At 35.7% G+C, this 14,588-nt stretch overlaps 1 protein-coding gene across 1 annotated transcript in view; it reads right to left on the reverse strand.

Annotated features, from left to right (window-relative positions):
• ITGA1 (integrin subunit alpha 1) overlaps nt 1-14,588 on the reverse strand; it is a 160,888-nt gene that overhangs the window by 85,760 nt on the left and 60,540 nt on the right. The window contains exons 3-6 of the mRNA XM_025435006.3: nt 6,298-6,410; nt 3,586-3,674; nt 3,370-3,481; nt 2,629-2,756 (exon numbers count right to left, since the gene is read on the reverse strand). Of these exons, the coding sequence (XP_025290791.1) occupies nt 2,629-2,756; nt 3,370-3,481; nt 3,586-3,674; nt 6,298-6,410 (442 nt within the window). The remainder of the gene's footprint in view (nt 1-2,628; nt 2,757-3,369; nt 3,482-3,585; nt 3,675-6,297; nt 6,411-14,588) is intronic.

Raw genomic sequence — 14,588 nt, forward strand, 5'->3', positions numbered from 1 at the left:
ATACATTTCACTATTGCTGTCCCTGGATATCAGGGATGTCTTCTGACTTTCTGTGCAGAAGCCTCTGCTCACCTTAAGGGAAGTCCATGGACAGGACCTAGCATGATTCTGTGATAATTCATAAACATACACATTCTTTGTACTGACGACTGACCCTGGGCCTGCAGGCCAATTCTACTGTGGCTTCCTCTCATCTGATTGCCTGTCAGGAGCTGGTTAGCTGTTATCTGGCCAGTTAGGTATTTCGGGCAGGAGTCAGACTCTAGTCAACTGTGTGTCCCAACTTCAGTGGACACACCAAGCTCACTGTATGATCCCACTGAAGCCTTTCTCACTAGGCTCTTTTTACAGAGAAATCTTCATAAATCCTCTTAACTCCATTCTTAATACCTTTATGCCCTTGATGTGGTTGAGGACTCTAAGAGTTCCCCATCCAGCTCTTAGCTTCCTATCTGTAGTCTCTCTCACAATTTATGTTTATATATCCCCCTTTCAGGAATGAAGGCAGCAAGGATAAATACTTGGGAGGAAAAATTCCAGAAGGAAATTCTGCCAATCTTAGGGCAGAACTGGGTGCTCTAATTGAAAACAAGCAAAAAGAAAAAGACAAAAATACCAAACTTATTTAAATTATGTTACAACCAGTCAGGGAAAAAAATGGTTGTTAAAATAAATTGTTTATGTTTTTGGAGAGAATTACTGTAATACCACATGAAAGACAACCATACACATTTTCTTTGAAGAGGAAGTATTTTTCCAAAATTTCTATGAATAAATTTCCTTTCTGAATCCAAAGAAGGTCAAATTTTAAAGGGAGTTTAAATGCGTTACATTTAACTTGTTTAAATGTTACATGTTACGCATGTAAACATTTAAAACCCTGTTAAATACAGTTTAGCAAAATTGATGGTTTAGTAAATATGTCCTTTCTGATCCATTTCATTTAGAGAATTACTTACAAAATAGTCATGAATACAACTTAAGCCAAAATAGAAAAAGATTAGAAAATACTAAACACTAAAGCCCAGAGTATAAAGTAATATACTTAAAAGAATATTAAAATGCCAGTTGTAGAAATAGTGTCTCATTAAGTGTCCACCTATCAGAGAAAGATTTTAAAAAGCATCAATTATGACATACACATTTATTCCACAGAGTCTTATTAAGGGCCCACTATGTCATGTCAAAGCACTGGCTGGCTACTAAAAAGGATTAAAAAGGTGATACAAAGTCTGTATCTAGAGATGCAGCAGACACACATACACATCATTATATAATAATGCATTAGTCCTGTGTTTCTGAAACTTTACCATGTTTAAGAATCGTGTAGCTTGCTTACTTAAAATGTAGGCTCTATAGCTCTACCTTGAGAAACTCTGATTCTGAAAATCTGGGGCATCGCACAAGCACCTCAGGGATTTGGAAAAAGAAATTCTGTGAGCTACTTTTGGAGAAACATCTCATTATCAGAAGCCCTATGAGGGCAGTGGCGGTGTCTGTCATATTGTCTACAATTATCCCAGCCCTAGCACAGAGCCTGGTACACTGTAAACCCTCAGGAAAAATATTTGAGTAAATGAATTAAGAAGTATGACTAGATTCCACAATGAATTATACAGGCAAAATGTGACAGAAAAATTCACCCATTTAGGGAGCTTCTCCCTACGAAGAAGATTGTCTCCGGTGAAATCAGCAGATATCACAAATGACTGTGTGCAGGGTTGCATTCTGAAATTTTCTCCTCTGTGGAATGGGGTCCTGGAACTGAGTAAATGTGACCTGACTCTTCTGCCTCAGAGCATGTTCATTTCCCTCGCATTTGCTAGTAGCATCTGCACCCTAAGGGTTGAGCCCATTCCTCTGAATAGAGTAATTGTTCCTTTTAAGAAAGACCTAGGACTCCATATATCTCACCCCGCAGGCTAGAGTTCTGCTGGTGGCTGGGAGAATAGCTCCTCTATTAGGACTTTCACTATAGAAATAGAAAATTAATTACAGTTCTAGTGGATAGAAACATCAAAATTGCAGCAGAACAAGTTGAGCACATGCCCCATGTTTTAGCTACAGTTAAGTCGAATAGTTGTTTTTTTAGAAATTTCTCCCCATGAGTACCTATTTCTAAACACATCGGCCTTTATTGCCATTAAATGAAGTGAAACCTCATTAAGAAAAAGAAATTCTTAAATATGAGAAAAAAATGGATTTTAAGTGCTATTTTGTGGTCACTCACAAATTTACTCTGTATAATATGAGAAAGGAGATTGTAATGTTAGGTGTTCTTTGGGTTGTGAGATTAGTTTCCACAGATTCTGAAACCCTTCTCTGATATTATCAGAGGTGGCTACAGTTACCTTATAAGTAAGAATCAATTATGATTTTACAGAGATTTGTAGGGGATATTTTCCAAGAGCATTAGAAATGGCAGCTTTCATAATATTTTCTATTTAGAAAATAACAGGATCTTCCAGTAATGTCTTTTTCATCAGGAGAAAAGCAGGGATATAGAATATAACATTCATCCTGAATATTAGCTTTATTGGTTAGTTTATTTTCAGAATATTTTTATTATTAAAAATCTATGCATTTTTATCTTTAGAACAACAGAAATCAAAATGCTTAGTCACATACCTGTGTCTGTTTGGGACCAATATCCATTCTTTCAAGAAGGTCATTTAAAAAAGCTGTAACACTTTCCCAAGGGTAAATACTGTTGGAGCCATCCAGCACTATGACTATGTCCAGCTGGGTACTGCATTCTATAATAAAAGGAGTCAATTGCGCACATTTGAATTTATCTTTTTAGACAGTACGAAGGTGTATGAAGTGTCTTCATGGCTGAAATAAGCTCGTTTTAAAAGATAAGCTGATAGTCCACATAGTGGACACATTGCTTTTATAATCAGAAAACAGTTTTAGAAAAATAAAGGTGATAAATACTGTTGCATTCCATAGCAATTGGTTTGAAATTCTTATCAAGTAAAACTCATCTCTACTTAATTTTAATCGACATTGTATGAGTTATCTTTGGAAATTTTCTCAATATGAATTTTATGTAACTATTCTCATTCTATGTGTACTTCAAATGAGATTACTCTCTTCAAAGAGACTCACTCTTTAAATAAAAACAATGTGACAGCTTTAGTGATGATGTTTAAACAAGACTCTGTTAAAGGTTATTTACACTAATATCAACTCCAAAAATAGCAGTACGGTTTGGTTATATATTGGCAAAGCAAACATTTACCTAAATTGGTAATGCTGGTAGCTGACACAATACTTCAAGCTTTTTGGTATGCTCCTGTGTATACATATGTCTCATTCATTGCTTACACTTTTCAAACATGTAAGAACATTGCATAAAATGTGTACCTCGTACAGGAGCAATGGAGTTCACGACTTGAAATGTGGGGCTGACATCAGAACAGATTCCAGTTGTGTAATGCAAATGTCCACATCTATATGCATATAAGGGGCCACATGCCTTTTAAAAAATTAAAAACCATAAGATTAAAAATTATAGAACAGATTTTATAAAGACATAATGATAGCATTCCTGGTTCATTAATCAACTCTTTGCTTTCTTACCAGAAACCCTCCATTTGGGTTGGTGACTAAAGTTGATCCAAATGTCATGTTCTCCTTTACTTCCGTGACATTGGGAATTGATGTATTAACTAAAAATAGAACAAAACTTTATAAGGGTGGAAAATGAAGTAAAATTAAGTGTCTTCTCATTAAGACATTCTATTTGCTTTGCTCATATCATAGCACATTCTTCCTATGATTCAACTAAATAGTCTTCAAAGTATTATTAAAGGATATAATGAATAAGCTAAGGCTGAAAACTTGGCTTATGTCCCAGAAACTTTGTCTGGATAACTGTCTCAAATAGTTTTGCTGAACTGTAAAAGAATGCAGAACTATTGGGGCAATGAGAGAATGTGGGATAGCCTTTCACACATTTTTTCTAACTAAAACAAAACATTTACTCTCATAATATTATAGGTATAATGTAAACTTACACACATACCTTGCATGTTATATCTATATGTTATAAGTGGCCAATGATAAAAGATGATTTCTGATAGGAGGGAAAATGAGCAGTAGAGCAGGAAAAAAAAAAAAAACCTTCTCAAATATACGTTTTTGACCATTATTTTCACCATCATGGGGACATCATGAGGCTAGCAAAGAAAACTGGAGGAAGACTGAGCAGTGGTCAGGAAGTTTGGATATAAGAAATACAATGAAGGGACGCCACTTGATATTCCAGGTAGGAACACTGGGTCTTGAAGCATGCCAACCTGGCAAAATTGGCAAGAAGTTCTAGTTATTTATATTGGAAAGAGCAAAAAAAGATTGGACAGGAAAAATCCAAATCTTCTAAACTCTGCTTAGCAGAGTGATAAAATATTTGAAAGTGGCAAATCTCAGGTTCAAAGATTTATCTCACTGTTCATGCCCAGAAGTTTTTCCTACCTTAAGACCATCTATAGCTTAAAGTGGGGAATGGAAGCAGAGATTCCTGAATGGTCATGCTGCCTTCCTAGTTTGAGCAATGGTCTTGGTCCCAGATTTAGTCTGGTTTTCCTTGAAAGCACCTGGAACTGGGCTATTATCTACACTGGTCTTGAATAATCTGGATTAGATTTTTTGTACTAGGGTTGATCCAGAATGAGCATTCTTGGGACACTAGGGACTATAGCAGAAGAAACTTCACTGTTGTTGGTATAGTTAAAAATCTCCTTGCTAATGTTAAAATGCTATTAAAGTTTCCAATAATGAAAGAGTAGCTCCTATCAGAGCAAGTCTTTTGCAAATAACAACCATAACTCTAGGGAAAGGAGAAAAAAATGAAACAACCATCTGAAGACCCTAGAAAGCAACCAAAAACAGAAACTGGGGGCACGGGGAAAGTCTGTACTTGTAAGAGGAGATTAGTATTGGGTGAATTTCCTGTCTACATGTTTGTTTTCTCCCAAGGGAGGGCCTTCATCAGTGGCTAAATTTGAAATAAAACTCAAAGTCTTAACTGTTCTAAAGAAACAAAGGATAGAAATTGGGGTAATGATAGCATCTACAAAGTGAGGGGGTATATCTTGGAAAGTAGAGCCACAAAAAGAGAGTTCTAACATATACATGTATATTCTGTCCAAATATCTGAAGGACTTGAACTGTATATGTGCAGAGTAAACTTCAAACAGCTCAGCTACAACCAGAAGAAGTGAATAGAGATTTTAACTGCTTCCTACTGAAGTTTGGAAATTGAGTTCAGCCAAGTAAACTGTCTCCTAAAACAAAAAGTTAAGACTATTCAAAGACACATAAAAGATCTAGAATCTTCATGCTTGTAACTCAAAAGTATAATCCAGGATACAATCCAAAATTACTAAACACAAGATAAAACAGGAAAATGTGACTCAACCTCAAGAGAAAGGTAATAAATGGAAAGTGATGCTGAGATACTCCAGATGTTGTAATTATCAGGCAAGGATATTAAAGCAGCTATTGTAACTATGCCCATAAACATAAAGGAAAAATGTTCATAATAAACAAATAGGAAATTGAAAAACAGAGAACTGAAAAATACATTTGAAATAAACCTATAAAGTATATGTTAATTTAATGGTATTTAATACTGTATAGAAGACCAATAGGATTCTAATTATTGGATAGTTCTAGTAGGAATTTTCTAGTCATATTCTAATATTAGTGATATTTCTATCAAACAGATTCATTTCTATCAAAGTTTACCTTGTGCTATTCTCTTTAAAAGAATTCTTGTATTACAATTCCTGTGGTAAATTCTTTTTTTTTAAATTTTTATTTATTTATGATAGTCGCAGAGAGAGAGAGAGAGAGAGAGAGAGAGAGGCAGAGACATAGGCCGAGGGAGAAGCAGGCTCCATGCACCGGGAGCCTGATATGGGATTCGATCCCGGGTCTCCAGGATCGCGCCCTGGGCCAAAGGCAGGCACCAAACCGCTGCGCCACCCAGGGATCCCTCCTGTGGTAAATTCTTTAAAAAAAAATAAACAGTTAAATTTTGTGGAGGCAATGTAATGGGTGGGGTTATTTGGAAAGGTTTTTTATTTCTAAATCTATGGATATTTTATCCTGAATTCTGAAGCAAATAAAGGGCAGACAGAATCAAAATGTTATTTTATGTGAACATGGATGGTAAGAACTGAAGAATGTTTATAGATTCTTGTAATATTTTTTTGAGTTAAGATTTATTTTTAATGAGAATACTGGGTATAATTTAGGATTAGACTTTAACATTTTGATTTTACATACCTGGTAGATCCAACTTTATGCAAGGTAATGGTTTGCCTCTCCCAACTGGACACTTATAGACATCTCCAGTTTTGTTCTTGGGTTGACCAACTAAAGGGGAACCAATTAGCACCCTGGAAGTTAAATAACTCAATTAACACTTTTGAAGAAAAGGAAACATTTTATTTTAGTTATTTTATGACTAGTTCTAAGGCAATAACAGTAGACATCATCAGACAGTCCCTCTCTGTTAGTAATGGAATGTTATTCAAAATAAGCTGAGTATCTTCAAATTGCAGATTGATTTGCATTAAAGAGCCATAAAATATATAGAGGATTTCAGAATATTTTATTTATTGTATTAAACATTTCTTTATTATATTTTTTACTTGGGGGCTGAAATAATAATTATTGGTTAAGCCTGCTGTGTTAGTTTACAAAACACATGGAAGTATAAATGATTTTTTCCTATGAGGAACTGATAATTGCATAGAAAAGTTAGCAAACATAAACATTTTATTATCATAAGATTTAATCTTAGTATAGACTAGTTTGTAAGCACTTAGAAAATAGGGATATTCATGAGACCCAGGTTAAAATCACTTAATGTCTTTTTAGACAGAATTATAGAATGAGTTTAATAATAATTAATGAAAAATATAGTCATGACTTATTTTAGTCCTAGGAAGCCATTTAACAAGGTCCCCTGTGATATCTTTGGGAATAAGGTGGATGAATGTGGTTGAGTGTTAAGGCATTTGGGTGGATTCACAGCTACTGATTTACTGCTGGCTGAAAACTTATATACAAAGATGCTGATTACTGTCAACCAAAGGACTTGAATTTTGTACCATAAGACTGTACTTATTGGGATTGTCTTAGCCTATATCTTTGTTTATGACTTTTGTGAAGACGCAGAAAGCATAAAGGAATGTATCAAATTAATCAATATATTTGGGAAATCAGAAGTATCTCAACATTCTGGAACAAGAAACTTAATAAACCAGTTAAAATTTAATATGGACCTATGTAAAAAAAAAAACTTCTATTTGAATACTATTACTGACATCAGGATGTGGGCAACCTGACTTAATAGGAGTTCATGTAAAAAAAGACATGGGGGATTTGCTGATAGCAAGTAAACATGAGCCAACAGTGTTTTTTAGTACATAAAATGCTAATGTGTCCTTAGGCTGCACTGCTGGAAAGAGATGCCCTGGTCAAGGAAAGTGACCCTGTGTGCTCTGCACTACAGGCCATGTCTGTAATCTCCAAATTAAGAGGGACATAGGCACAACGGAATGTATTTAGGAATTATGACTCAGATGGTTAAGCACCTGATACTTTTGTCAGACCAGAGATGCTTGAGGGAAAGTTGGGGATGTTTAGAAAAAGAAAAAAATCTGAATGACGCTGAGAGGTTCCATTGGAATGAAGGTGTTGAAGGCATATATTAAAAAATATATATATAAAATTGTATTTAAGTAAAATATTTAAAAAAGAAAGAAAATTTTAAAAATCTAAATATTTGAAAATCTGTCAAAAATCTGTCTGAAAATCTGTCTTATTGAAAAGGGATGGGATTTATTTTGTGTAAATTCTTTGGGTAAAGCTAGTATTAATGTGAAGGTTTTATAACAATTACAAGTATTGAATTGTTGAACAGACTCCCTAAAACATAGCTATGACATAATGCCCTTGTAAAGCCATTTTTGATATGCATAAATAACCATAAAAATGTTTAGACTTTTTAATACATAACTCTTATTTCTGGAAATCCATCCTAAAAAAAAAGGCCTAATTTAAGAGAAAAAGCTTAATGCATAAAAATAATGCCCATAGTGTTATATATAATATGAAAAATTAAAAGAAATATAGTCAACAGCAAGAACTAATTATTGCAGGGCCATTCTATAGAATATTGCAGTCAAAAAAAAAGAATATTGCAGTCATAAAAAACAATAGTTAATACGATTGGATGGTGGTATTAAAAATTATTTATGATCTAATTCAAACAAAAATCTCCCTCATTTAGTGAAAACCTATGACAATTCAAAGTGAACGATACCAAATTATATTGAATGTACTCATCATAATGGCAATGACAATAATAGCTGGCACTTATTAAATCTATACCTTATGCCATATACTGTCCTAAGTGCTTTTTATACTAAGTAATTTAATTCTTTCCATCAAATATAACATGAACTTTGGAGCCAGACTTCATGCATTCAAATCACGGTTTTGTCACTTACTTAGTTGTATGATTTAGGACAAGTTACTTACCCTCTGCCTTAGTTTCTTCATTTGTAAAACAGAACCAGTATATCTATGCAAAACTTAGATTAAATGAGAGTTCATCAAAAAACAAATTATATTAAGGAATTTATGGTTATTATTCTTTCCTCAACGTTTTCGAAGAATTTTGTACTGTGATTGATTAAATTGGTTCTATAGTTAAGATAGTTTACAGAAAGGTAGTGAGCCTACTATTATGGAAAGTATTTAAGTGGAGGCTGGATAGATTGATTAATGTTTAGTAAGAACATTCTACAAGCCCAGCATGTACAGCAGGCCCTGGGAATATGAAATGAATAAACCACAATTTTTTTAGGTGGCTTAAAACTTAGGGGGGAAGCAGAACTATAAAAGGACTATTATAATACCAAACAGGTCAGAACTTGGTGCAACTTCACCAAGGTCTAAGAAGCAAGAAGAAACAACTCTTTTAATAAGTTCAAGTAGCTCAGGGTAGCTGGAGTAGAAATCGAGCCTGTCAAGCTAAACAGGGTCCAGATTATGAATTTTCCTATAGTCCAATATAAGAATTTCAGATTTTTAGGGAGGGGAGAGTCGAGAACCACCAATGCTTTTAAAGAGGGATATGATATGATCAAATGCTTTATGAAACTTATTTTCTTGCAGTGTCACGAATAAATTGGGGAAAGGGGCAAATTAGACTCAGAGAGTGAAGGTAACAGTTTCTAGACCTAGATGAGAGAGGAGGATCTGAATTTAAGAAGTGGAGAGGAAGGGAGAACCAATTCTACAAATAGAATATAAGCTGTCTTAGTTTGGGTTTCCCCAAAAGCAGACCCTAGACAAGAACTTTGGTTGCAGGTAGATTTAGGGGAGGCAATTTCAAGCACGCACAAATGTGGAGGTGGGAAAAGTGATAGAGGGATGGAAGAAAGGCCAATAGAGTGCACTGATAATGGGTTACTTCGGTAGGCCTCTGGGCTCAGCCTTGCTGCTGATCATCTCAGAAACCATGTGGAACATATATGAGCATGCTTCAAGCATGGCTAAGGCCCTAAGAGTAAATACTACTGCCTGAAGAAGGTACAAAGTAAGAAGAGAGCTGAAGGAAAAAGTAACACTTAAGATTTTAATGAGCAAAGGAAGAAAACTGGTAGGAGTGTCCAAAGAAGGAGAGAGAATCAGGAAACAGTAGTATCTCAAAAGCCAAAGAGGGAAGAATATAAAAAAATGGGAGCCATGAGCAGACTTCAAGAAGTTTGGGAGGCAGGCAGGGGGATGGGGTAATTGGGTGACAGGCACTGAGGAGGGCACTTGACAGGATGAGCACTGCATACTGTATGTTTGCAAATCGAACTTCAATAAATAAATAAATAAGTAAATACTTATAGATATTATAGTTAAGATAGTTTACAGAAAGGTAGTAAAATATATATATATATATATATATATATATATGTATATATATAAGTTTGGCTAAGAATGAAGGAGATGGGCCATGGCATTGTGTGTGGGCCTTTTGTTTTTTTCAGGCAAACCATTAACGGTTTGAGGTAAGTTTAAATTTATTATGGAAAGCATCTGTATTGGATAAATGATGTTAAGAAAGAACTAGTAACAAGAGAAAGGTAAATATTATACAGAAGAGAGAGTAGAACCCATGAGCTGATCGACGGGATGGATCGAGAAGGACAAATTTGCCTTAGACACGAGGAAAGGCCACTGATTCCCTAGGCTGATTCCTTAATCTGGATGACCCAGTTTACAGAGGTTAGAAACTGTAGTAGATGCTTTGGAATTTTTTGCATTCTTTGTAATGTGAACTTGTCCTTCAATGTCCTTCACCAAGGCAAAATCTGTTTTTCCTCCTGTTGAAACTGGGACTTAATTGATAAATAGAAGGCAGCAGAAATGGCACTGTGACTCCTGAGGCTTGAGTAATGTGTAGAATTGTCAAATCAATACACTGTACACCTGGAGCTAATGTAACATTGTATGTCAACTATGCTTCAAAAATTAAAAAAAAAAAAGCATTACAGATTCCATTTCATCCTTTTTGGAAATCTGAGATCACATGCTGTGATGTAGCCCAATCTAGCCTGATGGAAGACGACAGGCCACGTGGAGGAGAAGCAATGCTGAGCCAACTGCATGAACTGCCAGGCATGTGAGTTAAACTATCTTAGACCCTCCAGCCTCAAGTGAGGTACCAGATGAGTATTCGTGCAGTTCCCCATGTAGCAGGGGAACACCAATCCAACCCTCAAAATCTTGAGAAATAATAAAAAATACTGTTTTGACTCACTAGATTTTGAGATGATTTGCTATATATCAAGAGCTAACTGAAACAAGAAGGGAGGATAAAGTTTTCATCTAGGGCCCCTCCCTCTGCCTGCCCCTGTTCCTCCCCTCTTTCCTTTCTCAACTTCCTTCCTTCCTTCTTTGAAAATAGTATCAATAGTCATCTCATGAGATTTAGGTAGAGAGGCAGTTGAGTGGTGGGCTTGTGGAGATTTAATGAAGATTTAATCCGACAGGGCATACATAGTCCAGTGAGGCAGCCCTCAGTCCAAAATGAGGTCAGGGATGTTTTGGAGGTTGTTACTGCTGTAGATGTGAGCTAGGCCTCCAAAGATCCTTCCAATTTTAAGATTCCATCATCCAAATAGACCAATTGTAAGTGTGTAGAAGAATACTCATTAGTTTAGAAAACATGTACCACTAACTGGGGAGAATTTAGGATAATTGATGAAAAGTAAGTTCTGAATGGCATGTTAATAGTAAAGTTATTGTGAATTCTAAAACAGGAGAGAAGAGAGATAGTGGATATCCTAGGAAAAAAGTGGAAACAGAAGAGCAAGTGCTGAAAATGAGGATGATGAGGCGGTACAGGTGTTGGGAACACAGTGTAGAGCTTCTGTAAATTGGAGCAGGAAGGTTGAGTGGCACACAGCAGACTTTAAAGGAAAGGCTCCGTAGTTTATATTTGATTTCTAGGGCAATAGAAACCCCTACTGTATGGTGATCACTGGAAATAACCTGAAATAGCAACTGGAACCATGGCCTAATGTGTATTCTGGATAAGTAAGCCCTGAGGTGTGAGAGCTCAGAAAGTGGTAGTTTAGCAGGCCAGGGTCAAGACAGGGAGCATGAGAGTTGTGATGAGTGGTAAAGAATCAGTTAGCAGGAATATGATCTAAGATGATTTTGTGTATTTTCCTAGGAGCTATTTGTTTTGACATCAAGCTTGCAGCTCTGAAAGTACATATATTTACCACTTAATCTGAGTAGGTCTCACTTTTCCCAAGTTGCATAAAAATAACAAGATCCTAGAAAAGTATCAGCATAGTGTTTATGGAATTTCAGGAATCTCCAGCATTCTCAATCCCCATTATCTTGCTCTATTTTTTCTCAGAAACTTATCACATCCTGACATTTGATATAACCTACCTGTTTATTACGTTTATTTATTTTTTGTTCTCTCCTTTCCCAGTAAAATACAACCTTCACATTAGCAGGAGTTTTCATCTATTTTGTTTCACTCATATACCCTTAATGCCTATAACAAAATAGGCAGAAACAAAATAGGTATTCTGTATTTACTAAGTGAATGAATTAATGATTGCATCTAATACTCTAAGAATCTGAATAAGACAGTCCTGGGAATTCATGACTCATGTGACCAGCTAAAAAGGTCCTAATCGTGAAGTCTTTTTTCCCATCTTAGAGGCTGAATATTTTGCATAAACCAAATGCTATATATGCCTTTGAGTGACACAGGAGGCATTTCCACAGGTCAAGGTTCCAGAGAATCCTTGTTGTTACAGGACAGAATTGGCTGAAAGTCAGAAGGCTGTTGTTCCACTTCCTGGCCCTGACGCATACTTGCTGTATTAAACCTTTGGCAGTTCATTCTCTGAGTCCCAGTTTCCTGTCTAGAAAATGAGGATGGTAACAATCATATCTACCTAAACCCACAGGGTCACTATGAAGAGCCAAGGCACATTATGTCACGAACTATGGGTTATTGTTGTTTCAAATTGTAATGCAAGTTTCCTTTACCTCATTACATTTTATTTCTATTAGATTTTGGCTTTTTCGATGGCATTATTGCAATGATTTGTGTGCAGATTAAGAGGATTAAAGAATCTTCTAGATCTCATTACTGATCTCTAGAGAAATACCCGATGAACTCCAAGATCATCACGGTGAAAGAAATATTTTTTTCTACATTCATTCTATAATGGCTAATTATGATTCTCTCTACATTCATTCTAAAATGACTAATTCTGATTCTCATTCACTCATTCTAAAAGTTAATTCTATACTGTTCTTTTCCATGGAAAAAAGCTCCAGTCATAATAAAATTTAGTAACCTGAGAAATGTTTGCTATTCATAATAGTCATTCTTGTCACTATGACCATTATTTTACTTATTTGAAGAGTAGCTGGTCTGTTACTTCTCTGCTTCGTATTTATGTTTTTTCCTCTATAAAAGATATTTTTCTAGAGATTGTTTTCTCATATTTATATCACTTCATGAACACTCTTTTCACCTAACTCTTTTTGATGTCCAAGCCAAAGTCATTATCAGATGCCAAGTACACCCGCCAGCCTTTTTTTTTTTTTTTTTTTTTTTAATGAATGGAGTGTTTGGTCGTCTTGGAGAATGAAGTTTTATAGTGGCTCCATTAGCTTCAGTGCTTTCAGTCATGCAAGGTATAGGGGTGGAAATGAGGTGAGCCAAAGAAATGACAAGTTTAGTAAGGAGGAAATTTCAACTTCAAAAGATATTATACACAATGGAAAATAAATATTATATTAAGGTTGTAAGAGAATATATGATAGAACCTTTGAAAAGTCTTTTTACCCCAAGCTTGAATAGCCTTTACTTAAAACATACATCATTGGAAACAGAGCATCAATCACATGAGTTTGCTAGTAAACCTTACTTGGCATAAAGCAGGATCCTCTAGGGAAAAGGTGTGAAGCCAACATATTTTGATATATATATTAGGTGGAGGATTGACTAGGGAGGCATCTGCATCATGAAACCTACAAAAGGCAGGCCCACTGAAGTCACTGAAGCCCCCAAGATTGGCTTGGGAAACAGCAGTTAAAAGGGTTGATGCACTGGGACGCCTGGGTGGCTCAGTGGCTGAGTGTCTGCCTTTGGCTCAGATCGTGATCCCAGGGTCCTGGGATTGAGTCTCACATCAGGCTCCCTGCGGGAAGCCTGCTTCTCCCTCTGCCTGTGTCTCTGCCTCTCTCTCTGTGTCTCCCATGAACAAGTAAATAAAAATATTTTTTTTTAAAGGGTTGATGCACATATTAAAAAGAATGAGGCAAAGGAGCCGCAGAATGGAAAGCCTTGAGAATCTCATATTTTCCCATTTGGCAGAAACTTTGCCATACTGGTGATTACCACTAAATCTGGAAAGCTTGTGTAATGCTGAGCACATTTAAGTTTCTTCTCTTCAAAGAAAAATTACTAAACTAATTGTGTTCTTTGTGAATTTTTCCAAACCACAGTGCAATTACTTGGATATTTCAGCTCATGCTAGCCATAATGAACAACGGCTGATCTTAATCAGAGGTATAATGTGTTGTACTCCTGAGAAAACATGTGGTTTCTGAGCCAGAGATATAAAGTAAGTTGCACTTCACCGTAAACTTCTGAAAAGTAAAGGGGGGCATAAGGCCACCTTTTCTGTTAACTTCTAATTCTTCCCAAAGAATGAAAGTAATCCTTTTCAAATGCACAGATTGCACTTGTAGTGGACCAACAAGTACTTCTTTAGGCAGTCTTTAGCCAAGATGTAGTATGGTCAGGGTGATTTTTTAAAAATCTGAGGTTGATGGGTTTCCAAAAGCTGAGTAGCAAATATGATTTATAAAGGTGCCCAACTCTGGAGAAAAACTGAGTAACAAAATCCATGTTCTCCCGGATATGTCAATTACTCCGTAGTCCATTTCTTAAAGTAAGTCTGTATCCTATTTGATTTTATAAACACAGAATATCCAAACATGTTTATAAAATTTATTTTACATTA

This window comes from Canis lupus, chromosome 4 (assembly GCF_003254725.2).
Source record: "Canis lupus dingo isolate Sandy chromosome 4, ASM325472v2, whole genome shotgun sequence".
Taxonomy (NCBI): domain Eukaryota; kingdom Metazoa; phylum Chordata; class Mammalia; order Carnivora; family Canidae; genus Canis; species Canis lupus.